This window comes from Chelonoidis abingdonii, chromosome 4, assembly GCF_003597395.2.
Source record: "Chelonoidis abingdonii isolate Lonesome George chromosome 4, CheloAbing_2.0, whole genome shotgun sequence".
NCBI classification, from domain to species: domain Eukaryota; kingdom Metazoa; phylum Chordata; order Testudines; family Testudinidae; genus Chelonoidis; species Chelonoidis abingdonii.
This window is the reverse complement of record NC_133772.1, coordinates 152,844,676-152,871,910: the sequence shown is the minus strand read 5'-3', so window position 1 is coordinate 152,871,910 and position 27,235 is coordinate 152,844,676. Positions and strand designations below refer to the sequence as shown.

The following is a 27,235-nucleotide window of genomic DNA, read 5'->3' as shown; positions in this document are numbered from 1 at the left end:
CCCTGCACTAACTGCTGCATGACCAGGCAGTGCAATAACACTGTAGGCACAGAGGTGAAGTAAAGGTTTATTAACTTCTGGGCGTGTATTTGTCCTTCCTGTTTCATTTCTTTCTTCCCTTCATGCTTTTAGTATTTGCCTTTCATTTTCTCACCCTTTATCCCTCCTCACAGCTCCCACCCCCCATCTCCTGCCCTCCCCCAGCACATCTCCTCTTCTGGAGCTCATTCGGACACTAATGAGACAGACAGATTCTTAATTAGTATAAGGCAGCTGTGCACTACTCTGGCAGTAGCCAGCAGCCTTAAAGCAAGCGTAAATGTGAACCACTGCAGAGGGAGTTCGGTGTAAGTAAAGGAGAACCAGGCCCAGAGAGCTGGACTGTTCTCATGTAACCATCCCCATCTGGTTTCCTTCCCGTCACACCCAGTCTGATGCTCACTGATCGTGGTAGGGAGGCCCTTTGTCCGGCTTAAGCCAGACTGGACTGGTTCTGTGGAGCACTGGCCCTGTCCAGTAGGGACTTAGCACCAGACGCGACTTTGATGCAGGAGGATGCAACGGGGGAGGCGACGCGGTGTGGAGTGATGCAGGCTGGGGCCGGCCGACGGGGGCAGGCCCATGCAGGTGGGAGCAGGGATGTCCTGTACTCTGGGGATGTACCAGTGTCCACCTCCGATCCTGGGGAGGTCTGGGTATAATACACCCCGATAGCCTCCCTGTTGCTATGCACACTCAGGCCCCTAAGCTCTGGCTGCCCCAGCACTGGCCTTCCAATGGAACTGGTTCTCTGCTGGGAGAAGGAAACTTGATGTGGAAGCAGTACCAGCCTCTGGCCTCCTTTGCTGCCGTTCTCTTGAGGCCACCGCTGCTTTTGTGCTAGAATCGATGCCAGGAGAGCAGAGGCAGCAGGGGCCATGCAGGGCAGTGTGTCCACCCGCCACCTGCACTCGCTCGGTGTTAGCACATTACAACAGACTGTGCTAGGACTTAACAGGTGGCCTGAAGGACAAAATTTCAGTCTGGCTGTGGGATGTGTCCCAACCCAGCTGGAAATGGGAAGCAGAAAATCCAAGGTCATTTGGTGCTTCTGCTACAGTTATGCACATACAGCCTTTGTTCAGTTACTGACACGCTAAACAAGTGATGGGGCTGCATTTTAGCTCTATCCTCTGCCTCCCAGGGCCATCCCTAGCCATTTAGATGCCCTATGCAACCCCCCTGCGGGGGGCAACGGGCCTCCCCTTCCCAGGGTCTGGGAGGCAGGAGCTGTGGGGGGCCACTTTTGGGGGTCCCACAGGCCCAGATCAGCCCAGGGGATTAGCAGGGGGGGCAGGGCAACATGGCTGGGGTCAGGGCAAAGTAAGCGGAGCGGGCTGGGGCCATGTCTCTGCTTCCTGCTGCCGGTGAGAGTGGGGGGCGATCGTTTCCTCAACCTGAGCGACATGGCTGGGGCCGGTCTCTCTGCTTCCCGCCGCCAGTGAGAGTAGGGAGGGGACAATCCTTTCCCCGCACTCACCGGCGGTGGGAAGCGGAGCGCCGTGGTTGGGTGCTGGCAGAGTAGAGCAGGCTGGGGCTGGGTTGCTCCACTTCCCGCCACTGCTGGTGAGTGTGGGGTCACTGGGGGAAGAGGTGGCCTGGAGGTGGAGCAGGGGGAAGGGTAAGAGGCAGGGCAGAGGGAGATGCCACGTATGCAGCATGCAGCTGCCTAGGGCACCATTAAATTCAGTGCCCCAAATTTCATGGTGCCCTACACAGCTGCGTATGCCTAAGGGTAGCCCTGCTGCCTTCTCAGGAAAAGTAGTTCCCACGGCTAGCTGGTGTGGCAGATGCTATTTTGGTTTTGTCAGGCTGTTTGAATTAAAGTCATGAAAGTTAAGACGAACCGAGGCTCAGACTTCTGGATTGCGAGGAAGGGAAAAGGCAGAACACTCAGCAGGGGAGAGACCATGTTGTGGCTTTCAGGCATTGCGTCAGAGACATGAGGAAGTCTGACTCTCAAGGAAGCGTGGCCTGTGTCATGAGGGGGTAGGAAAGCCAGAGCTCTGGTCTCTAGCCTCACAGCAAGGCAGGTACTAAGCCTGAACAGATTGCAGGGGTAGTCCCGATGGAGGAGGTGTTGGGAAAAGAAAGCAAGGCCTAAGCCAGACAGAAACAGCAGCTGCAGCTGTAGCTTCAATCCCCCTCCTAAAAAGATTTGCTAAAGCTTGAGCACACCCTACCCCTCTGTCCCTTGTTTATATTTATGCGGCTGCTTTGCATACAGGCTGGATGGTGTAATCTCACACAGCTGCAAGTCACACTAATACATTCCAAAGGATAATACTGTAATGTTTTAAACTCAATAGACTTTTATAGGGAACAACAGCAGACTGTGTAGTGTACATACACTGGATGTAGTTAAAACTCATTGGAGTCAGTGTTCCAAAATGCACCAAATCCTACAAAAATCCGAACAAAATCCAAGACTACATGTACATAGAGGTATGTTTCAAGGACTACAGATCATGACGACGCAGATAATGAAGCATGGTGGTGTAACGTGGACTTTATCCTGAAGAGAGATAAGTGGTTAAAAAACACAACCCCTTCTGTTACCTCTAGAAGAGGAAGGGCTAGTCTGCCCTGCACAGGCTCTCCCACTACAGCTATACTCATGTAGCCCCTTTGTGTAGACAAGGTATATATGGTTAAGAGAGTTTTTCTGGCCGTTTAGAAATACCTTTCCCTGAAGGACATCAGCTCTGCTGACAGAATCACTCTGTTGTGGTATCCCAATAATTTGAAGACCATCCTACATTTGTCCGTATAGCTGTGTCTACACTGGGGATTTTGCCAGCATAGCTACATCGGCAAGGGTGTGTGGTTTTTTTTGCTCCTCTGATCAACATGGCCATATCGACAATCTTGTAGCGTAGACCTGGCCTAAGACTGCTTTAGAGACTTTACAGTTTCAAAGCAAGCACGTGATCACGGGAAAATGTATTGTGTCTAAAACTCTTTGGTCCTCAAGTTCTTTCTAGAGCTGCTCCACTGAACGAGAGAACAAATCTTACTCTGCATTCCAGACTAGAGTGATTTAAGGCTTTTTAATTAGCATATTAAAAAAATATATTGAAGTCAAGGACTCAATGCTGCTCCCAGAACCACTGCTGTAGACCTGAGGCAATATTATTGGGGGTGGGGGGCGGAGGAATCCAATGAGCAACTCTGGATTTATTCTGTGCAATACTGATTGATTCAGAATAGTCAGCCTGCTGTAACAGAAAGGCATTTCTAGAGCGCTCAACACTGGAGTAGTGAGGTTAGTGTTTTCAGAATATTGTACAGTTTTCTTATTAATGCTTTCAATGTCTTAGCATGAGTGAGTAAAGACATTAAAACTTTATCCAGGTATTTCTGGAGATTGCTGGCAGATGGCAATTGAAGTGTGACAGCTAGGGAGGGCAGCATATGATTATCACATTCACTTTGTTACAGAGCTACGGGCCTGATGATAAAATACTTTTAGTTTCCTTTTGTCATGGGATGAAAAGGGGCATTAACAACCTGTGCATAAATGAACAATAATTTGCTGACTCAAGCTCAAAGCTCACCTTTTAGTTTAGCCTGTAGTGGATTTTACATTCACACCCAGAGACACTGCATGCTATATGAATTTGGACTCTGGCTCTTTGAAAGTCTGCACAGAATTGTGTATGTATTGCCTTTTGGTTTTAGAAGCAAATGGGTGATTTTGCTTTGCACCATATTGTCCCAATTAAGTGTTACAAAACACATTACATTTTCCCTAATAATTTAATACATTAAATCAATTCCTCTTAACTGCCTGCTTCACATGCCCAGGTTTCAGAAAATATGTTTAAGTACTTTGCTCAGTTGACCTCATGAAAGAGGAACAACTGAACAGTTCATCCTAGTGTATTTACAGGGCTACACTGACATGGAATTATGTTCCATCAGAAAAGATGTGTCTGGTGTGCAGAGTTCAGGAGTCACTTCAGTTCACAGGCTCTGATCCACTGAGTCGGAAAAGATTACAAGTTTAAAATATTGGAAGAGCTTGTCTAATCCTGATTCACTCTACACTCTAATAAGAGCATCCACACATGGAGTTAATCAGAAATAGTTAATTCAGTTTTAAATTCACAACCTATTTTATTCTGGATTAATTTTCCCCATGTGTAGTTTTCCTAAGGGAAATCTTTACACAAATAGTGTGTGTGTATGTGTAATTTAGTCATCTAGCCTAGTTAACACCTGGAAAATCCAGGAAAGCAAACTCAAAATGATATAAAATGATTAAAAATCTGTTTGCATTCGTTAGCTCTTTGAAAACCCAAAACAGTAATTTATATAAAATGACTGCTACAGTTACAGTGGGTATAATATTCTTATTTTGAGGCACAGAGGGGAAGGTGCATAAACCCCTGCAGATTGAGATAAGATTGCACCCTCCTGAATTGTTCAAATTAATTCCCTGCATGTTGAGACTAGCACGATAACAATATGCCTTTGTAACAGACTAAAGCCACAAAGGGCAAAAGGTGAATACTAACAAAATATGTGTCACCAGATTGTCACATGAAAAGGTACAACATGCATATTCAAAGACTGAAACCAACATATCAGAAGATTTGCAATTAATGGTACAGTACGAATCCTGACGTGTCAGTGAAGATCATTCAAGAGCTTCCTGTTAGGAATATGAGGCAGTATATGTGTCACGTAGATTACCTGGCAAAGATCTGTAGCCTTTCAATATTTCCTATGAGGTGTTATACATAACCTGCCAAATAAAGTTCTACTGGCAATAAAATTGTAGTGTAGATGGAGCAAGTATAATTAAAAACTATCGGTAGCTGGGTTATCCTGTGACACAAGAGACAGCATAGATATCCATAGGGCCTACCTCACGTTACAGTTTTGACTTACCATCAAAAATTATTTCACTGCACATATTAGAACACACGACTTAGTTAAAAACGAGCTGCACAAAGAGTTAAGAACAGACAGCGGCACGGACAGTGCAATCTGCAGAGAGCATTCGGCGAGTGGCACTGCTTCAGCTTCGGATGAGGGTTAAGAACTCTTCCCGAGTCTTTGCATCCTCCCGGAATACACCCAACATTGTGCTAGTGACCGTTTTACTGTTCATCTTCTGCACCCCACGCATTACCATGCACATGTGTCTAGAAGAAAGAAAAGGGGAGGAGAGTAAATCAGGGAGGCTTTGTAAAGCAGTGAGTACTGCTGTGAGAAGCAGGGACAATCATTTTCCAGGGCTAGGTTTAAACTGCAAGCATTTCAGATAATCCATTTACGGCAGAGTCTGGGAAAAGGCCCAGAGCTGGAATTTTCAAAGGAGCCAGCTTTCCAGCTCCTGCTCCCTCTCAGTGGCATTTGAGTTCCTAATTCTTAGGAGCCTTTGAAAGCCTCACCTAAAGTGCTGTTTATTCATGCTACGCTGATCACACCAAAATATTTGTTTCTAGATTGGAACCAAGGTCTGCTACTGGAAATCTTCAGCATGTAATGATGACAGAAAATTGGTCATCACAATGGATCCATGTTTAAGGATCTATTTTGAATTGCTGGCTAAGTGATCAGCTGCCACCATGAGGAAAGGTAACAAGACACCCCCCAGTGTAAAAGCTCCAATCCACTAACACGGCCTGCTGACTGACCAAGGTACAATGCTGATGGAGGCACTCCCTCGTTATAGCACATTGGCCAAACTGTTATGTGGCTCCGCTGTATGTGCCATTTTTATGTGCAGGGCATGATATGCTAGCTGCAGCAGTGAGAGAGGCAATGCATGAGGAATACATTTTGGCAGGTTGCCATGTGTCCTCCTTGCCGGGCAATATCACCAGTATGTTACTACAGAGAACGGCAGTGTATGGTCACTTACGTCGCTTCAATAACCACTCCAACTCCAGTAGGCTGCAAGGCTTCTGTGATGGCTACTGCAATTTGTTTTGTAAGGCGCTCCTGAACTGTAGAGACAACAGGGAGTTCAGAGGCAGATACAGCTCCACACGGCTATTGTGTTTGTATCTCATGGAGAGGAAAAGTGACACTATTCAATAGCATATTGCTGTTTCTAAGAAGAACTGCCCTCAAACTCTGCACTTCCTGGATATGTAGCTTGGGGGATGTTAGTGCAGGCTTCTCTCACATGGCTGGGTAACTGGAAGCCTTATTTTTTACTTTCATACGTGCAGACAGGAGACTGTATGTAGCGTCATGACTTATGCAAAATCTGCACATTCCATTACATTTGGTTTTCTTGCACAGTGGTTTTCGCATGTTCATTTCCTTGACATAGGGCAAGATATTTTTGGTTTTCCTTTTGTGTGTTAAGGAATTTTTTAAGCATGCAAGTTAGAGCTTTGCAGAATAGTGAAGTGCCACAATCTCCTGCTGTCTAGAATTCTTGTGTCCTATGTTCACCCCAGGTCTGGTGCTGCCATGCTGGTCCCTGCTGCCTACAAAACCATCTTGAGAACTTTGCCACCAAGAATAGGTTGAGTCTAGTTACAGAACTGCAAGTCAGGAGTGCTCAGGCTGAACCCAATTCGACCTGCAGCCAGTGCCGAGAGCAGCTCTCCTCCTCCTGTAGTGGTTTTAGGACCAAAACATAGGGGGGCAATTGGAATAAAAAGACCATCATGAAACAAGAAGGGGAACAGGAAAGATAGAAACATCTAATGGGAATTACGAAGGCTGAAAATACACCCCTTGTGGGCAGCCTCAGTTTCTTTAGTAGCTGTGTGGTTCTTAGAAATGCCTAGGAATGTGGCTTATCTCTGAGGATGACTATTGTCCTCTGCCCATGCTTTATCCTGGCCTGGGTATTTCTTTTAGGATTCAACATACAATATCTTCAGCACACAACTCCTCTAGAATTCCACCTCCTGGAGCCATCCCTCTGGACAGCAGGACAGCTTCCTCGCCCCCAAACTGCCAGTGATCTCACTTGGTCCCAGCAGCTTTACCTTAACTAGCACCTTTCCCTTGAGTCGCTCTCATAGCCAGAATCAGTTTTCATGGGGAGACTCTGCTTTTCAGGATAACGGCAATGGGCAAATTAGAAAACATGGGACAGGATGAGAAATGCCTAGATCATGACTCCCATTGAAAATCCGCCCAGATACAGCCCTATTGTAGTGGTCTGCCAATGGGACGTACCATGGCCTGCTTCCCCAAGGTGATGGCGTATGTGGTAGCGTTCTCTATAAGAATAAAAGAGTCTATTTACCCTGTAGTCTTCTACTGTATATCTCCACAATCCTAGAAAGAAACAAAATCTTGGTTATTGTGTAAGCCAGGGGCTGGCAACCTCTCAGAAGCGGTGTGCCGAGTCTTCATGTATTCACTCTAATTTAAGGTTTTGCGTGCCACTGATACATTTTAACATTTTTAGAAGGTCTTGTGACAAAGTTCCTCCTCTACCTTGGCGGGTCCTGCGCTTCTTGGCAGATTTGCTCACCTCAGTGATCTTCCCCACAGTCTGGGTCAACTCCTCCTGTGTCTGATCAGGAGTTGGGAGGTTTGGGGGGAACCCAGGCCCGCCCTCTACTCCGGGTTCCAGCCCAGGGCCCTGTGGATTGCAGCTGTCTATAGTACCTCCTGTAACAGCTGCACGACAGCTATAACTCCCTGGGCTACTTCCCCATGGCCTCCTCAAAAACACCTTCTTTATCCTCACCACAGGATCTTCCTACTGATGTCTGATAAGGCTGTCTCCTAAATCCTCCAGCAGTACACTCCTCTCACTCTCAGCTCCTTGCCTTCTTGCTCCTCACCGCATCCTTCTCCTCTGGTCCTCCCTGCCTGACAGGGTCTGAGCTCCTTTTAAACCCAGGTGCCTGATTAGCCTGCCCTGATTGGCTGCAGGTGTTCTAATTAAAGTAGCTATCTCCACTGCCTTCTAGAAAGGTTCTGAATTGCTCCAGGTGCTTGATTAACCTTGGAGCAACTGCCATTTGGTTACCATGGTCCTAGGGATTTGTTTAACCTGGGGCTAACATACCTGTTTCTCAGTACTTTACTGTAGCCATCTGCTGCCTTGCCCCATCAGCTCTTCTAGAAAATCTATAATATATAACTAAACTATTGTTGTATGTAAAGTAAATAAGGTTTTTTAAAATGTTTAAGAAGTTTTATTTAAAATTAAATTAAAATGCAGAGCCCCCCGGACCAGTGACCAGGACCCGGGCAGTGTGAGTGCCACTGAAAATCAGCTCGTTTACTGCCTTTGACACACATGCCATAGGTTGCCTACCCCTGGTGTAAGCCATGTGCCTAATAGGGAGATATCTCTTTAAGAGACCTATTGTGGGGAGGTAGGAATGAGTTGTGTCTGAGTCATTGTTGCTAGGCAGATTAAGCACTTCATATCCCAAAGCTTCTGGACTTGGGTGTTAAGTTTTGGGTTTGCTCCATTAGGTTCGGTGTTGCTGGGGTCAGACTCCCTGAAGACAAGCAGTCAGGGTAGCTGCTTTGCAAAAGGCCATGTGCCCTGTGTGAGCTGGGAGAAGCTGAGACCAGGGTTAGGATGCAGGCTGTTGTCCTGAACTCTGAAATATTTTGCAGCAGGTTAGTGATATTGTTAACCCTCAAACTGGGAAGCCTGGGCACTGCTAGTTATAGCCAGGAGCAATTGGGAGGGAAAAATAACTTCTATTTTAATTGTATGTTTTGAATGTTGTTTTGACTTTAACCAAACTGTTCTAGTTAAATTGTCTCAACTAGTCTGAGTCACCAACTTCTCTTTAAATGTAGTCATAGGGAAAGAGTCATTTCTATTTTGCTAGTCTCAGTCTTGTATTTTCTTGTAACAGGGTTTTCTTTAAATCTATACGCTTAACTGAGTGGTTTTTTTAAAACGGCGGAGCACAAGGCGGCTGCTGCTGCTCCCTGCCTTCCGGCTCCAGAGGGGCTGCCCGTGGTGTGGCCAGTCCCTCTCCCCGGGGCCGAGCAGCTGCAGCTGCACCTTCTTCCCCGCGCCGCGGGCGAAGCCGGGCTCCCTGCTGCCCCTTGGGGTCTCGGCTGTGGCAGCAGGCTGGGCGCAGGAGGGCTGGCTGCCTGTGCCACTGCTGAGCGCCCCAAGGGTGGCGGGGAGCCCAGCTCGGCCCGTGGTTTGGGGAAGAAGGCACAGCTGCACTCTGCTCTTCAGGCGGAGAACCTGGCTGTCTACTCTGCCTGCAAGGTACCTAGCCAGGCTGCGGGGAGTCACACAGGCCTGCGGGGAGCGCCGAGGAGTGGACAGGTCCAGTCCCTGGCCTGGGGAATGTTGTATATGGGAGCAACGCGGGCACCTCTCCCCCAGCCAGCGCCACCCCCTCCAACTTCCACCAACCAGTTACCTTCTCTCCTGTGTACCCCGCCCCAACAACTCACCCTGTCCTGCCACATTTGCCTCTGGGCAACCTCCACCCGGCAACCCCTGAGCCAGCCATGATCACTTTCACCCATGCATCAACCCCCGTCCCCCCTCAGTCGCCTGACATCTCCGTCCTGCCCACTCCTCCCTTGTGCAAATCCCTCCCTGCCACCTTCACCCTTGCTCACTTCTCCCTTGTGCCACTCCCTCCCTGCCACTGCACCCCCTGCAATCAGCCTTTTTTGCCTTTGTGCAATCTCTTCCCTGTCACTACACCTCCGCACCCTCCACCTCTTGGCCACCTTCACTCCCTGCAACAATCCTGTGCACCCCCTTCTCTGCCACCCTCACCCCCTGGAAGAGCCCCCATACGACCCCCCTCTTTGCAGCCCCTGCCCCATGTCCCCTGCACTTGGTGAACATCTGGGCCCTTGGGGGGGAACTTGGCCATAGGAAGGTGGGGGTTGGATATCGGAGGAGGGGGCGCAAGGTGGAAGTTTTGCCTAGGGTGCAAAATATCCTTGCACTGGCCCTGTCTGTATGGATTCCAGCTGAAGATTCCTACAAGCAAGTGGAGGGAAGATGTTGTTTTAGACTCAGCAGACTATATAGATTTGGTGATCAAAGCCCTGGATCTGTAAGAGCAGCAAAGAGTCCTGTGGCACCTTATAGACTAACAGATGTTTTGGAGCATGAGCTTTTGTGGGTGAATACCCACTTTGTCAGAAAAAATGCATGTTAGAGGCTTTGATCACCAAATCTATATAGTCTGCTGAGTCTAAAACAACATCTTTATGTATCACTGTGAAGATAATGTCTGTGGATTATAAAATAGCCATGTCATGCTGTAAAAATTAATTATAAAATCTTATGAAAAAGAAACAAAGTTATTTAATTAAATTCATTTCTTTAGTTCCTCTGGGGACTTGAATGTGGGGAGGTTGACCCTGTGCAATCCTTGCTGAAAATCCTTAGAGACTGAACTCTGGGTCTCCAGCTACTTGCTGTGGAAGCTGGGTGTGCCGGTACCTCCCATAAGGCTTTATGGGAATATGACATAACTGGAATATGTTTTGTGCTGCTTGGGCCATGTAACATATCTCCGTAAAGGTTATGGCCTACTGTATCTATTCATCCTGTTTGTACACATATCATTTTATACTTGAGGTTAAGAATATTGGTTGTATACCTGCTCGATTTCTAAGTAAGCTTTGTGAGGCATTTGGTCAGCTTCTTTAGAAAGCAATTCACAAGGTTAAGTACCCGATCAGGAAGCACTTGGGGAACAATGCGTCTTGGAATGCGCCAATCCACATAAGAAGTCTTCCTGGAGACATACAAGATACTATGTGGACAGTGACTTCTGCCTGCAAAGACTCAGCCATGCATGGACATGTGACTTGCCCAGGTGACTCCAGAACTCCATCTTGGAGCTGGACTTTGCATAGGAGTGAGGAGCGGAGTCTCCACCCACAAGAGAGTCTATTTAAACCCATGGAAGACCCCTCCATTTTGTCTTCAGCTGGCTAAAGAAGGAGCCTCTCCACCCCTGGGATACTTGAAGACAACTGGAACAAAGAACAGTAACTACAAGGTGTGTGAGTGATTGCTGGACCCAGGCTAAAAGGAGATTAATCTGTAAAAGGGACCATTTTGGAACTAGTGAGGATCTTCTCTGTATTTAGTTTGATTAGACATAGATTTGCACATTTTATTTTATTTTGCTTGGTAATTTACTTTGTTCTGTCTGTTACTACTTGGAAGCACTTAAATCCTAATTTCTGTATTTAAAAATCACTTTTTACTTATTAAATTGACCCAGAGTATGTATTAATACCTGGGGGAGCAAACAGCTGTGCATCTCCCTATCAGCATTCTAGAGGGTGAACAATTTATGAGTTTACCCTGCATAAGCTTTATACAGGGTAAAACAGATTTATTTGGGTTTAGACCCCATGGGCAGTTGGGCATCTAATGCTAAAGTTAAGCACACTTCTGTGAGCTGTTTTCAGGTAAACCTGCAGCTTTGGGGCAGGTAATTCAGACCCTGGGTCTGTGTTGGAACAGACAGGAGTATCTGGCTCAGCAAGACAAGGTGCTGGAGTCCTGATCTGGCAGGGAAAACAGGAGCAGAGGTAGTCTTGGCACATCAGTTGGCAGTGCACAGGGGGTTTCTGTGATTCAACCTGTCACAGGGGTTGGGTTGTTTTTTTTTTATTTTATTTTTTTAAAAAGGCACTGGAGACAGGAAATGAAGTGAACTCTAGCCCGCCCAAAGGTTACAATTGCACCTCCTAGGTGAGAAGGTAACAATGGTCACATAGTGAACATTTAAGCATGTAAAAAGCCATGCTAATGATTTGCCTCAGTGGCTGCTGGGAGAGAAAATCCTCATGGCAGCTTAGCATCTGGCCTGCATTTCTTAAATGGCAGGGTTGTTTACAGCAGCTGGGCACTTTCCCAGCCTCCAGTAGGGTATGGCAGCAGATGTACCATCCTTCCTGGCGTAACAAACTGTTGTCTCTCTCAGCTCCCCATGGCTTTCTGTTGCTCGTGAAGGGCCTGTTCTGTGACCCATTAGTTCTGTAGCATCCTTTATAACAGCTTTATTTGGGGATTTTGCAATAGAGTCAGGCATCAAATGAAGGCTCCCCAAGGCTGTTCCTGAAGCTACAACACACTGTACCTTTAAGACTATAGACTGGGCCCATTGGAACTTCAAGGAAACAGGTGTTTGATAGTGGGACTGGTTTCGGTACTTTTAACCCAAGGGATATGCTCCCAGGGCCATGTTGATAACCACCACTTTTAATTAAGAAAATAAATACAGGGATCTTAATACTGCTTTTTAATTGGTCTGCAGATTTAACCCACTTCTTGTGCAGTGTCATCATGCAGGCAGTGGGGTCATGCCTCAGTATAATTGATACATTCAGAGAGACAAAACTTCAGCTCGGGGAAGGAGTAGTTATGTATGCAAATCCTGAATGCTTAATAAGATAGCCCATTGGTTATGTCAAGAAGCTTCTGTACAAGGCTTTTATATTGGTCTTGTCAGTCTCGATGGAAACCAGACCCACCTTGCCCTGCCTGGGCCATTAATTAGACACTTGTGAAAAAGCAAAAGAGCATCATTTTCAGAGGAAAGGTTTCCATAAAATAAGTCCCTTTACTGAAGAGCAAGGTGTGTGTTACCAGTCACTTTACAGGAAATAGCACTAACACAGAGGAAATATTGATAAACAAATGTAAAATAAATTGATAGACAAATATTCTTAGCCTTAGATGAGAAGAGGACCTGAAAGTACATTTATATTTGAAATAGGATTATTTGCAGTGGATTTGCAAGCCATGTTTTTAAAATCCAGAGAAAGGTGTTTGTTTGTATAGTCAGGGATGACCTGTGTTCAGCAAACTCATTAGACTAATCCTATCAGGATAGATTATACCCAGGGCACCAGCAGCCTCACATCTTCATTTGAGCCCCAGCTTGCATTAAATAGGGCAAGGAAGGGATATATTTTTTTGGTCATCCAGTCTGTTTTTCACTACAGTTTTTGAAAACAAATTAGGACTGTGAATATTTTGCAGTCTAAGAGCCTGATCTTTTGCCACTGAAAAAATGATGGGGATTTCACACTGACTTCCTAAGGACAGGATCGGAGCCTGCAATCATACAATGGATCAATATTACAAACCCCACAGTGTGCTTCTATACCAATTGCAAAGAGAGAGAGGACGAAAATTATACACTTTTAACACTATATTGCCATCTCTATTAAGAATCATTGAAGACAAGTGATTCTTAAATTGAGCATTCCTTTGTACCACTGCAATTCAGAGACAATTGCTGACAAATGTAAACTCAATCCAACTGATCTATATTTCATTTCATTTGTGATCCTGAGCAGAGTTTGAAAACGTCAAGAATTAAAACTCCCTCGATAAATAAGGTCAGTAAAATGTTAGCAAATACTTTCAGTAAAGACAGTCACCTTCAGAAATCCTACTCAAAAATACCAATGAACAAGTTATTCTTGAAGTTCCAGCCACAAGAGTGCTGATAGTCAGAAGAGCTGAATCACAAAATGTCACTCCTCAGAAAGGTTTCTAATACTAAGTGGCAACAAAGCGGGGAAAAAATTGTATGCCACAAGCTTTAGTCCAGGTAAATAGAAAGATACAGAGTGGAGATGCTGAAAATAGCTCAACAAATTCTCATCCTGCATTTCTACAATGTTTGCTGCATCCAGACACGCACAGTTGTGTGTCTGAAATACAACACAAACTTCCAGAGTCTTTTGAATAGTCTGCCTGAGCCTGTTACTCAGGGCAATGTTCAGCTTTTCTATCTGCCAGCCCATGTGAGATAGAACGTGTGGACTGATGAGCTCCCTGAAATCGGAGGTTATTTTAACAAAGATTGCTTGTCCGTGATATAAGAGTCTCTCCAGCTCTGAATCAGATTCATTCTTATGCAAACAGAGTGCAGAATGGGACCAGCTGCATTTAAAGTGCTTTAGTGGCATATTTGACCCACTCCCTTCCTGCTAAGAAAACCCAGCATGCCTGCGGATTTACAAGTTTAATTCTCATTGGTGTTATTGGGAACTTCAGAGGATTTACACATGTATCAGAGGGAGAATAAATGAACTCCTACATAGTCTTTGCAAACAGCCAACTTCTGAGGTTTTTTTCCAGAAGAGAACCTTCCATTCTTGTCTCCACTAAATGGCATATTTGCTGCATTATCACTCCATAAATGCCACTTTTGCTACAACTGATTCAGCACAGCACTTGACATAAGGCCACATGCTGGGGGAAAAGCTTTTTACGTGTCAAATAGGTTTCTGAAATGCATCATAATTACTTTGATCCCTAATCTGAAATTGATCCATAAAATCCATCTCTAGGCTTACTGCAGGTTACAGTGAAACAAAAATGTCAGATTTAATTGAAGAGTCAACTGATGTAGATATGACAGTCTTAGATTCAGATCATGAACATAATCCAGAAAGAGTTAGTTTTATATCACGTTTGTTTACCATTCACAAGTTCTGGAGTTTGACCTTATAATGCAGTGTCAGAGCAAACAAATGATCAACTTTAGTGGACCTATTTGCCTGACTTCCAAAAACTGGAGCTCCCTAAATTAGCCATTTGTCATCACTTTTGCACAGTAGAACCTCAAGAGTTACGAACACGTTCTGAATGGAGGTTGTTTGTAACTCTGAAATGTTCGTAAAACTCTGAACACAGCCAATGAACATAGACTTAATACAGCTTGGAAATTTTACTATGCAAAAGAAAAATGCTGCTCCCTCCCCCTCTTTTTTTCTTAGTAGTTTACATTTAACGCAGTACTGTACTTGCCTTTTGGGTTGTTTTTGGTCTCTGCTGCTGCTTGATTGTGTACTTAACAGTTCTAAATGAGGTGTATGGTTCACTGGGCCATTTGTAACTCTGAGGTTCTTCATATATCCTATACGGCAGTGTTTTTGAGTAGTCTTCAGCAAAATTATGAAGCCATCCCTATTCTGCACACTCCCAAGGTGGTGGTGTTTTAAGTAATAAGGAGGTGCAATTCAGCTTTTGTTTTCCAGTAGTCTTAGCGAGAAGAATTGCTGTAAACCCAAATCCAGAACATGAGATACTGCTACCATCTGCTGTACTTTAGAAGGGGACCAGATTACAGGTCATCACACTTAACACAACCTGGAATCCTTTTTACAAATTAGCATTGCTTTCATTAAATTAGTACTTACCTAGCAAGCTTGCTGAGACCAAGAACTTGTTTGTTAGGAAGATAACCTATATGTACCTAGAGAAAGGGGAACAAACCATTCACTGGATCAAAATACTCTTCAAGACAGCATTAACACTCATGCATACTTTCTGAAATACGCATTTGCCTCATGTCAAACTTTTAGACTCGCTTCCGTTTCAAACCCAGAAGTTTTAGCATGGGGGGAGGGAGGACATGCCACCATGCAAGTCTGAAAGATTAAAGAGCAAGCAGAGAGTGAGAGTGCCTGGTGAGTTCAGTATCTTTTTTTAAACTTATACACCCAGTCTCGGGATGGCAACAGAGCAACATGCAGAATTTAAGTCAGGTGCAACAGAGAGATTGTTTTAGCATTACTCAGCACAGAAAAGTTAAGCTAAAATAAATGCAGCCTTCTTTCAATGGCTTAAAATACAATCTTTTGAAGACAGACTAGTCCTTTTGTTTTACCTGGAAAGCTCATGTGGGAAGAAGCGCTTAGTGTGCAAACTGCAATGCACTTGAAAAAAAAGAATTAAGGGATAACTCTTAGGACACCGATACTGCAGAAGGCCAATGAAATTAAAGCCATCCTCCATCCTGTTCAAATATGCATTTATTGTTTGAGCATTCATGTTTAATAGGTAAATAGATAATACTGAAACAGTAGAGTTCTTATAATTAAAGTCTGTCCTAAAAACAGTGACAAATTTTTCAGATTTGTGCTGAGAAAAACCGTATTCAGAGCTGTGAAAGAAGCTATTGTATTAAAGTGGATTTATAGTTAGAGCAGATTACAGATGACCCATTGGTGTATCATTGTACCAAAGGATGCGTTTGCCAAGATAGCGCGGTCGGAAAGGGTCACTGTAGGGTTATTTCATATAATTTTGCCTGGAAATCTGGTCTTTCAGAATCCTATTTTGCTGTACCTGTGGCTATAGGTATTATAATACCACCTAATTACCTGGCTAATTTGCTCACTTCTATCACTTTTCTGTTGGGTAATCAACCAACTGACACCTGAAAGACACGAAACATTTCAGATCAAAGTAAGAGACATGGTTTTGCAGTAGTTACTTGGTAACAAGCAATGACTTTTGTTGCGTGGTGAGAACAGTTTAACTGTGAATTTTTAGACAGAGCTACAAATACATCATTTGTTGAAGAGCATTTGCAGCATGTTTGATATACCCAACAGCAGAATGGCTAGTCTAACAATCCTTAGAAGCACACCAGGTCATTTAGCTGACCAGCTGTGACAGTTAAGGTCCAGACACCTAAAGAGGAGAGAACATAGCAAAAGGACCAGTTCGGTGTTTGGAATTTCTCCAACCCACAATGGCTAAACTTCTAGATGGAAAAAGAATTTACAGATTGCCCCAGAATAATGAGAAAGAAGCACGTAAAGCCTACACAGTAGCAAAAATATAGGCAAATAGAAAGCCAGAACAGAAAGGAGACTCTTACTTTCCAAAATTAAACACTAGCAATACAGCAGAGTTGGGGGAGGAGACAAGAATGAGATGACGCCCTCTAGGAGACACATAACTGAGCTTCTCTGCAGGTATTTTAAGTTACAAGAAAATATATTTGGGAACATAAATGTCATGGATAGAATTTTACAGACTACGGGAACACCTGTATCTCTACAGCTCAAGTGTGCTTCATGGGGAGACACTGTAGTGCGGACGCTCCATTCTCTGGTATTTCTAGAGCTGGTATGGACGTCAAATGTTGCAGCATAGAGACCAAGATCTTAAGACAGAGAGCTTCAGTTTTGCAGTGTCCAACTTGAGACATTTTAAAAGAGGCCTGATTTTCAAAGAGTGGGTGCTCAGCACTGTCTGGAATTGAGGCCCCATTAGGCTGTCACAGTTTAGGCATCTAAAATCACTAGTTACGCTTGGAAATCTAGGCCCGACTATTCATTGAAAAGAGCACACTAATCCAAGGTTTGCACAGTCTGCAGTGGTTACTGTGACGACAATCCACCAGCTGGCTTTTCAAATTGTTAGTGTAATCTGTTACGGATCAAAGCTGATGTCTGAGGTGCGTTGGTTTAATATCAAGATGTCTGCCCTGAAGGCTTGCTGCTGCTTCATGAAGAGCATTGATACAAAATGTCAGAAACTATTAGACTGATACAGGTTGACCGCTATATGCTAGGGTCTTAAATCATATAAATCTTGCACGAAGGTGGTCTTCAGAATCTGTATTTTGAAGATTGCTGTGATTCTAGATAATTTGATATGATAGTAAGTGGCTGCATATAGTTACAGTTTAAAAAAAAGTTACCAGAAACACACACGAATGAGAGATTTAAATCATAGTTTACACTACAGTATCTGTTTTGTGAGGTAGTTACCTTTCCAACGAACGGAACCAGGTGATGTTCACACAATGAGAACATGTCTATGTCCTTCACAATTACCATCTCATCATGATCTTCATCAAATATGGCATCATTCAGAACATCTGAAATGAAATGTTTGCAGATTATATATAAATTACACACAACATGCAAAACATGGGGAATTCTGGTTTTTCTGATCCCTTTCCCCAGGCACACCTTAGCTCTTGGCAATTCTTAAGACTATGGAAAGTAGGCCCTGAAGTGCCTCTATTAAGCATAGATTAAAAATCTAGTTTGATTGGTACAAGGTCGCTTGTCCTATGACTGCAACAGTGCAACGTCAGACTTCACAGACACACCACAGACAATTTGTTTTTAAGAAGAGTCATTAACAATAAACAAATTTGTTCAGAGGACAAAACATGTCCACCAAGGTTGGTGGGAAATAAAAAAGAAACCTAGAATGTAAAGAATAGGCTATGTGTACAGGGCAATCAGAGGTGTGACTGCAGCATGTGTAAATGTCACAAGCTAGCTTTGACCTAGCTAACTCCAATGATAGCATGGAAACTGTGGCAATGCAGGCTGTACAAGCCCATCCCAGACCCTAGATAGGTATCCAAGCCTGCACTGCCATGGCTTCACTGCTATTGTTATTTGAGCTAGCTCAAAGCTAGCTTGGGTACGTCTACACATGCTGCAGTCATACCTCCGAGGGGCGTGTAGACATAGTGTATGTCCACTACAATCAGTGCTGAAGAAGACATAGTTATAAAGACCCTCTCATGTTGTATAGGTTCCTGCGTGCACCACTTTGCGAGGTCAAACTGGTTTAGGGTTCAGAGGAGAGACAAAGGGTCTCCATATGCTTGAAAAGTAGCACCAAAAAGGGCAAGGTGAGGAGAAGGGCAATTAGACACACCAAGGCATCTTCTAGGTAAATCTTCACAGTCTGACAAGATACTTTCTCCTTCACAAGTTTCATCACGTGCCCTGCAACAGTTAGGCCTCTATAAAAGGCAGCAGCTGGTTAGAATGTCCAGAGCTCACTCTCAGTGCCTCAGCAAGATCAGTACTGGGTTTATAGTTCTATAAGAAACTGACAGTTTTGCCTCTCTGGCTTCTTATGCCCTCCCAGAAGGTTTATAGCATGGGGCAGAGCCAACAGGCTTACAGATGGATACCCCAACTTAGCTGCACAGTCCATCCCCAAAGATAAGAGGCGTTACTCTTTTTTTCTTTTAAATGGGGAAATCCAAGCGGGAAGCAGGAGGACAAATACTTGGTTCTTCTAGTGCCAAATGAGCACCATTTGATTGCTATGCCTGGAGTGTTTGCTGTTTGCACTGGAGAGTGGTGTCCAGAGCTTCAGTCTACTTCTGCCAACCCCCCAAGTTTTTCCCAGGACCGGGCCCTGCTACATAGGCCCACTGCTGTTTCTGTGAGTATTCTGAAAAGCCAGATTGTTTGGAGACATTAAAGGGGTGCTAAGGAAGGGCCCCGAGGTAAGAGACAGACAGTGCTGTTCAAACAGAAGAGAAGCAGAGGTCAGTGAAGTGAACTCCAGAGGCAGTAATTTGTTCTGCTTGTGCCAGGGAGAACTTTGCCACAGACTCCAGCAGCAACATCCGGTTTCTCAATAAGAAGAGGGCTAAGCTAACAATTAAATGGGACATATGGCCAGTTTAATGACAATAACTCATCCAATTGCTAAATACCCATACCACGCGCAGGCCTCCATGCAGGTTAACAATAAGCATTTAGTAGGACCCCATGTAACTTCTAGGCCATACCATAAAAAGAGTAAGTCTAATAGAAGAACAAAAGGTGTCCAGTGACTGTTTGTACTTCATTAAAAGCTTTGCTTTCGTCTTCAAGTGACTCAGTGGTTAATGTACAAATTCAACAATTGTGCCTGCTGCATTTGCTTTTATGCCTTCCTCGGACACACATATCCCCAACAGCTGCCATCTGTTGCCAATAACATATCGCCATCACAGATTGTTTTAATTTCCTGCATGCTATCAGAGGTACACAGGTAACCCTGGAAACCAGCATTTGCGACATTCTGCTGTTTCTCTGTGTGTTCATTACCAAGAATGGCTAGTGACCTGGAAAGCAGCGAGCCAGAACTTTAGAGTCACATATCCATGGGCAGGGTATAAGAGAAGTAGGGGGCAGGAGACTAGAACAAAGCGCACAGCATTTTTACAGTGGCACTTCTCTACAATCTTTCTGAGCCACGTCCCCTTCCCCTATAGTCACTCAGCAGTAGAGAGGGGGGAGGGATGGTAGGGAGTGTGGGGGGGCCACTCTTCCAAAGGATATAGGTTTCCCCATTAGAGGTGACAGCAGCAGAACCAGGTGATGGAGAGCCAGCAAAGCTGGAGGAGAAAAAGTGCTCAGATCCCAGCAGCAGGAGTGGTTGGGGTGACACTGCTCAGGGGTGCAATCCTGTGCTGAGAGAAGTGTGTGAACAGCATTTGCCAGGGAACATAATTTAGGACACTGCTCTGTGAAGTACCAGCAGGCCCACTCTGTGTGTCAGCTGGAGAAGTTTGCTATCTGGCACATTCCCGAGACCAGCCTACTCAACAAAAACCCACTGACCCTAATCCCAGCAGTGCTCTCTCTAGAAGGAAACAGACCTGGTGTGGTCCCACTGCAGATACCACAACATGAATATCTGGCTAGTCTAGGGGAACAGAATGATAGGACAGAAGATAGGATACAGTGTGCACCAGGCATGAGGGAATCTGTCCACCCTATGGAGATGGGGAGAGGGAAGGAGGAGGAGTGTGGAAGAGGAGGGGCCATCCACTCATTTACTTTCCCCATTTTTCTTTGCATCAAGTTCATATTCTTGTCCACCCCTTCAAGGTGCTACACAGCTCCACTCCAGCCCTTGGCAGGACCTTCTCCCTCTAAATGCTTCAATGAGTCCTGTGCTCCAGCCAACTAGGAGACTGAGCAGCATGGCTCCCATTCATTTCAATGGCCCTCAAATGTCTCCATCCCCAACACTGTCTTTGCCTACCAAAGCCTTCATGCCTTCCTCACTTTGCTTCTTCCCAGTAGCCTTACACAGCGCCTCCACCCAGTGCGGCCTCCTGCTGAGCCAAAGCAGAACACAGAATGAATCCACCCCCCACCTGTCTGTTCATTGCACTTGTCTAATTTACACTACGCACCTCATGGGAGAGCCGGTGTGTTTAAAGTGCCATGCACTCTTACTCCTGCTCTTGCGCGGGGTGTACCAAGCATCGGAGGGCTAGCGTGAAAGGTGCTGGAGTACTGCATGCTCCAAGTGGACAATATCCAGCGTCAAAGCAGGTTAACGGGTAGCAAGGAGGGAATGGGGGAGGATATGATGTAATGGCAACAAGGTCTCTAGAGCATCATGTGTCCGGAGGTTCTATGAAGGACACAACTTTCAGCTAACAGCACAATGTACAGAGCCCATCACGGCACGGCACGGCACGTGGTATATAAAACCTAAACGCGATAGGAGACGTGTGTCACTAGAGGAATGCTGCCTTCAGCAGAACTCATGCTTCCCTTTTAAGAGTGTTGCTAAGAGTAACAGAGAGGGGGTCAGCAAAAGGATGCCAGAGCAGGTCTGTGATTGCACCAAGCGTTAGACACCCCGCCCGATGGCTGTTAGCGAAGAACCTGGCAACTGCTGTTCACAACAGGTGGGCAGTGATGTTAGAGGCAGGTTTACAAACAAAGCTGTTGCACAGTCAAGCAAAGGGGCTTAGAATGGTTGAGAATTCGGTAAGTTCTGAGGCTGAATCCATCTGGTGTCAGGTCCCACGCACAGCCTGAATACGATAGGCTAGATAAAAAGTCTGCACTGTCGGAAGAAATTGACATTTACAGAACAGACCTTTACAAGTTTCCATCAAAGCAGCTCAATGCATTTACCAGGGAGATTGTAAGGCTAAGTTACACTGTAAAGGAGACTAGTGTTATCCTGATTTTACAGATGGAAAAAGAGAGACGGTTAAGCAACCTGCCCATGGTCACACAGAGACCATGTGCCCATGGTCACATTCCTGTTGCAGAGACAGGAATGGAACCCAGGTCTCTCGAACCCAGTTCAGTGTCTTGGACATGAGACCATCCTTCCTCCCCCCCTCCCTCAAAAGCTTTCAGGGACTAAAGGCTAGTGCCATTCAGCCTGTATGTATGCAGTGCAACAAAGGGTACATTTACATTACTAGTAAATATTGTGGCTGGCCTGTGCCAGCTGACTCAGGCTCTTGGGGCTCAGGCTAAGGGACTGATTAACTGCAGTGCAGAAGTTCAGCTCTAGCTGCAGCCTAGGCTCTAGGACCATGCACAGCAGGAGGGTCGCAGAGCTAACACAAGCTTGAATGTCTACACGGCACTTACACAGCGCCCTCCCCTTAGCCTGAGACCTGGGAGCCAGCCAGAGTCAGTTAGCACAGGCCAGCTGTGAGTTTAACTGCAGTGTAGACAGACCCTGAGAGTTTACACTCCAAAGCAGACAATATCCAGACAAAAGCAGAGTTGGGGCTGCTCCACAAGACTTTGCCCCTTCGCTTTTCGCTCACGTGGATCTTGCCTTATTGCTGATTCTGCAGATAAAAAAAAAAAAAAACTGTTGACTATTAGCAGCAAAAGAGAAGCCCAGAACAACCTTATCCAGAGCAATTTCTACTACTTTGATCACTGCAGGTCACCCCTCTTCAGCCCATGTGAATGCCAAAAGGGATTTATCAATTTAGCCTTTCCCGCAACCTCACCAGCATTGCCAGAGCAAGTGACACAACAAGCAGAACAGATGGAGCGAACAAGATGTAGGGTAGTGCATATCCAAAAGGCAGGGTTAGCTAACTGAAAGAGAGACTCGCTCCAAAGCAGCCCTACCCTGCTGAGATGAGTCCTTCCTATTCAGACTGAAAATAACCTCTTCCTCAATGAACAGTGTAAAGTCTGGTTTTCCTCTGAAGGTTGACTTCTACTGAGAACAATCCAGATTTGTAAAAATTGTCTTCTGGAAAGAAGCAGTGTCATGCGCCTCACTCCGGCACCAAGCTGCAGTGACTCTCAGGTGAATTGCTGTTGCTCAAGGATGACTGAACCGGGCTACATAAAAGTGACTTGACCCCACTGCCAAAACCAGCCAAGCCTTTTGAGTAGTTACTTGATTTACAGTAGAACCAACTGGTATCAGGGCCCCAGTGCAGCAGACACTGTACAGACAGTCCCTGTCTCAATGTACTTACAATCTAAAGAGACAGGACAGAAGCATATGTAACCCACACAGCTTCTGGGTGTGGTGTGCTGTCCCCTCTGGTGGCACCAAGACCACTTAGAGATTAATGAGTTTGCTCTACAGCCTTAGCTAAGGGCCATGTGGCTTTTAGCTCATGCATTTAGCCCCAGAGTTTGATCCCAGGAGATGGTTTGGTTACACACAGAAAAGGTTGTTGGAGTCTCCTGTGCCAGTTGCTGTATGAGAGTCAGTGTGTTTGTAAGCCGATGAGGGATCGACACATTTGTCTGCACGCTGGGCAGACGTGGCAGCATGGTTTTGCCACAGCTTCCTTTTTTCGCTCGCACTTCTCTTTGGCTTCTTCTGTTCTACAATTCTCAATGGCTTTAACTGCAGACAAACAGGTCAACAGCCATCCTGATCTGTTGGCAACAGCAGCTTCCCATGTGTTTGGGTTGACTTGGCCAGCTTTTAGGGAGTTCCTTATAGTTTTCATTGGCCTCCCAACATACCTGCTCCCATTTTCAACTGTCCTTAAAATATGGCTTTGGGGAGTCCTGTATCACCCATACGTCAGAGGTGATCAGCCCACCAAAGTTGTGCCTGTACGATTAGGGATTCATTCAACACAAAGTCATGCAGCACTGGTCCAGGACTTCAATATTTGGTATCTTGACCAACCACTTGATGAGACGTAGGCAGCGCATGTGAAAATTTTCTAATTGCTTCACGTGCCCGGTATGAAGTGTCCATGTTTTGCAGCCATGAAGGAAAGTGCTTAACATGATTTCACACCAAAATTAGTGACTGCTGTCCAACTGCTAGAGTCACATGGGTCAGTGGCGGACCTGGAGTGGGAGGTAGAAGACCGGGGTTCTGTTTCCAGTGCACTATTCACTGTACCATGCTGCCCAGTTAAGCTTGTAGCTTTCATGAACCACTAGACATCCTTGTTTCACCTAAAACTGGAATCCCCAAATCTTAAATAATGTCTGCACTGGAAACGTCGGCGCCAGATTCTGATATTTCCAGACCAAGTGGAAGCATAGATAAATTTCAGGACTTTCCTCTTTTCCAGGCCTTAAGAGATTCACCCATTGTTCGAACTTGTTCTTGCAAGACAATCCTAGCCGTGTTTAGTCAGCTGCAGCTTTCTGTGCTACTAGACGAGCTAGTGTAGTTTTCTCCTCACTGTTCTAAGGGTGGTGGGGGAAAGGAAAGGGGAGGGGAAGATAGATTAGCTCTTTAATCAAAAGATTAGCTCTTTAATCAAAAAATAAAAAGATGGGGAGAGAGAAATTAGCCCCAATTACTAAACTACATTTATTTTCTGTGTTTATTAATGAACAAAAAGCCACGAACATTTAACACAAGTACATGAGTTGAATTTGAAGCACTCCACGTACTAGAGCTCTCAATGGCCGAGAACATGGGGTTAATTTCACACAAGTGCTACGATTGTTGTACAACAGTTTCTCTAGTGCACTGTGTCCAACAGGGACACAGATTAAGGCTCCTTGTCCTCTGCAGCATGCATTTTTTTGTAATTGAAAGGAAAGCTCTTCTCCGCCTCAACTGGAGTTCGCCCTCCTGCAACATCACTTTAGCTACTCACCCCCTACCATTAGTACAACCCCCCTGAATTATGCATCTTTTCCAGTAGCAGATGGGAGAAGAGAGGTATTCCTCACAGTCTGTGAAGATCTAAAGAGCGCTACTTGTCCCCTGCGTTTTTGCAAGGACTCAGCTGCAAAAAGGATATGTTTGCATGCTACTTCAAAACAGCATGTCCCACAAGGCTGAGAGATCCACAAATGAAAGGGAAACTGCATGCTCCTAAGGATAACTCAGAGAAAAGCTAATTGAGTTGAACACACAAGCCCTTTGCAAAACATATTGTATTAACACGGTGGCTACAGTTCAGATCAAACACAGATGCTTTCCGGGGGGAGGGGGGGCGGTGGCTGGCTAAGTAAATGTGAGAAGTAAAGTTAAGTGTCATCTTTTAAGTATCACAGCAATTTCTCTTCTGACCCGGAATTAAGGTACTGCTGTGGCGACTTTGATGTGTAGTAAAACTCACAGCTGGCATCCATTAAGAAGCAGCTCTGAGCAAAATTGAAATAAAACCTTTATCTACAATATAACAGTGGATGAAAGCAAAATGAGAATCAGATGAAAACAGGGAACAAGAGACCTTTTCAGGATTTTGCGTCAGAGGAAAGAGAGGACCTGTTGCTATAGAAACTATTTGCATGGCTTTCATGTGACACAGGAAAGCAAAAATCACCTCTGGCAACCAAGAGGCAGACTCTGCACCTCCTGACAGATGGCTAGATAGGTCAAGAGAATGAAAGATGACAGCACTATATAGAATAGCATCTTGATGCATCCTGTCAGTTTTACAAACACTTGTGACACTTGCATTGTCAAAGGAAGCAAATGTATCGCAATAGTGGAAACGTGAGAAGTTCATAGGCTGCTTACACTCTGATTTAAACCACTTTAAAAACCACTGATATTTCAGGTTTCAAAGAGGTCCTTTCATTTTAACAAGCGTTTTTAGTATGGGATAGCGAATTATTTGCTACGCCATGGAGCTTTCAGGATATTAGAAGAATTGCATTTTGAATGGAGAGATTACCAATAAACATTAAGCAACAGTTAGCCTCTGGCTGCAGCATATTCAACTTGCTGCTCTGCAACAGAGGTATAATTTTTACTCTGTGCAAAACCGTGTAGTTTCCTTTCACAAGGGAGTGGTGGCGGGACAGATAGCTCTGTGGTTTGAGTATTGGCCTGCTAAACCCAGGGTTGTGTGTTCAACCTTCAAGTGGGCCATTTAGGGATCTGGGGAAAAATCTGTCTGGGGAGCGGTCCTGCTTTGAGCAGGGGGTTGGATTAGATAACCTCCTAAGGTCCCTTCCAACCCTAATATTCTATGAAAGTGAGTAACACATTAATTCAAAAGTTAAGCTAAAAGATAAGTAGGTTTGTTCTAAGACAGACTAAGAAGGCTAGAACCCCACACAGAAAAGTCCAGTAGTCTGTAACAGGTTTCCTCAGATTCAGACAAGCATCTTTAAATGAAGTTAGTTTCATATGTTCCAGGGCAGGTAGGATAGGATAGGACAATCAATTTCTCCTTTGGGTGACTGATTCAAAGCCAGCTGAGGCTTCAGGTCTTACTAATCTATTAGAGTTCTTTGAAGGGGTCAACAAACATGTGGACAAGGGGGATCCAGTGGACACATGTACTTAGATTTCCAGAAAGCCTTTGACAAGGTCCCTCACCAAAGGCTCTTACATAAATTAAGCTGTCATGAGATAAAGGGGAAGGTCCTTTCATGGACTGAGAACTGGCTAAAAGACAGGGAACAAAGGGTAGGAATCAATGGTAAATTCTCAGAATGGAGAGAAATAACTAGTGGTGTTCCCCAAGCAGGGCCGGTGCAACCATTTAGGTGGACTAGGCGGTTGCCCAGGGCGTCAAGATTTGGGGGCACCAAAAAGCAGCACCCCCAAATTTTTTTTAAATGGTTGAGCAGCCGCTGCTGGTGGGACAGAGAGGGAGTCTGAGCTGCCGGCACCCGCGGCAGCCAGCAGCCCGGGGGCCCCCATGGGTCAGGGCGCCGCCGCGGCAGCCCAGAGGTTCGGGCTGCCCACAGCGCGCTGACCCAGGGGAATCCCTGGGCTGCAGGCAGAGGCTCAGAATCCCTCTTCCTCCCAGAGCAGGGGCTCCAGCCTATGCAATTTTTCTTGTTGCCGGCGGGAGCACGTGGCAGGAGCCCTGCGAGGGCGGCGCAACACCAGGGCATCTGGAGGAAAGCGGGGGCTGCCCCCTGGCTCAGGCTCCACGTCAGCCCCAGCGAGTGGCATGGAGAAGAAAAGAGCCTCAGCGGTGGTCTGGTGGAGTGGAGGAAGAAAGAGGACCCCGATGCTCATGCGTTGGGCAAGGTAAGCAAGTGCTTCCCCACAGCTTGGCCTCAGGTGCCTGTGCTCCTGCCCCCTTGGTCCTTGGCTGGTCCCTGCTCCTGCTCCCCTTGTGCCTGGATGTTTCCGCGCTTTAAGTTTAGCACATTAGAACAGTTCTCTAAGTTCAATGCGTGAGCAATGTCATGTTCAGTGGACAAGGCTACATGCCACAAGTCGTTGTTTCTGCAACAATGATGTTCGCATGTTATGTTTTCTTACTTGAGCTTCGGGAAGCTTCGCTCAACCACTGGCCACAGAAACTGGAGCTCAGAGGATGCGAAGAGCAATTACTGTTAGGACATTTATCTGTCAGACTGGGGGTCAGGGCTGTGGGGGGTGGGTCGGGGGGTTTCCGCTCAGAGGACTGCGGCTCGGAGCTGGGGGTCAGGGCTGTGGGGGGGATGGGGCTCGAGGGGTTTCCAGTCAGAGGACTGGGCTCGGAGTTGGGTCAGGGTGGTGCCTTGGGGACTGGGAGCTCAGCTCTTGCAGTGGCTGATGTATCTC

The 27,235-nt window shown here is 45.6% G+C and overlaps 1 protein-coding gene across 1 annotated transcript in view; it reads right to left on the bottom strand.

Annotated features, from left to right (window-relative positions):
• Window positions 1-2,310: 2,310 nt before the first annotated feature.
• Window positions 2,311-27,235, bottom strand: part of GCH1 (GTP cyclohydrolase 1) — a 34,967-nt gene continuing 10,042 nt past the window's right edge. The window contains exons 2-6 of the mRNA XM_032770382.2: window positions 17,524-17,633; window positions 15,157-15,212; window positions 7,265-7,296; window positions 5,915-5,999; window positions 2,311-5,192 (exon numbers count right to left, since the gene is read on the bottom strand). Coding sequence (XP_032626273.1) covers window positions 5,066-5,192; window positions 5,915-5,999; window positions 7,265-7,296; window positions 15,157-15,212; window positions 17,524-17,633 — 410 coding nt within the window. The 3' untranslated portion in view covers window positions 2,311-5,065. The remainder of the gene's footprint in view (window positions 5,193-5,914; window positions 6,000-7,264; window positions 7,297-15,156; window positions 15,213-17,523; window positions 17,634-27,235) is intronic.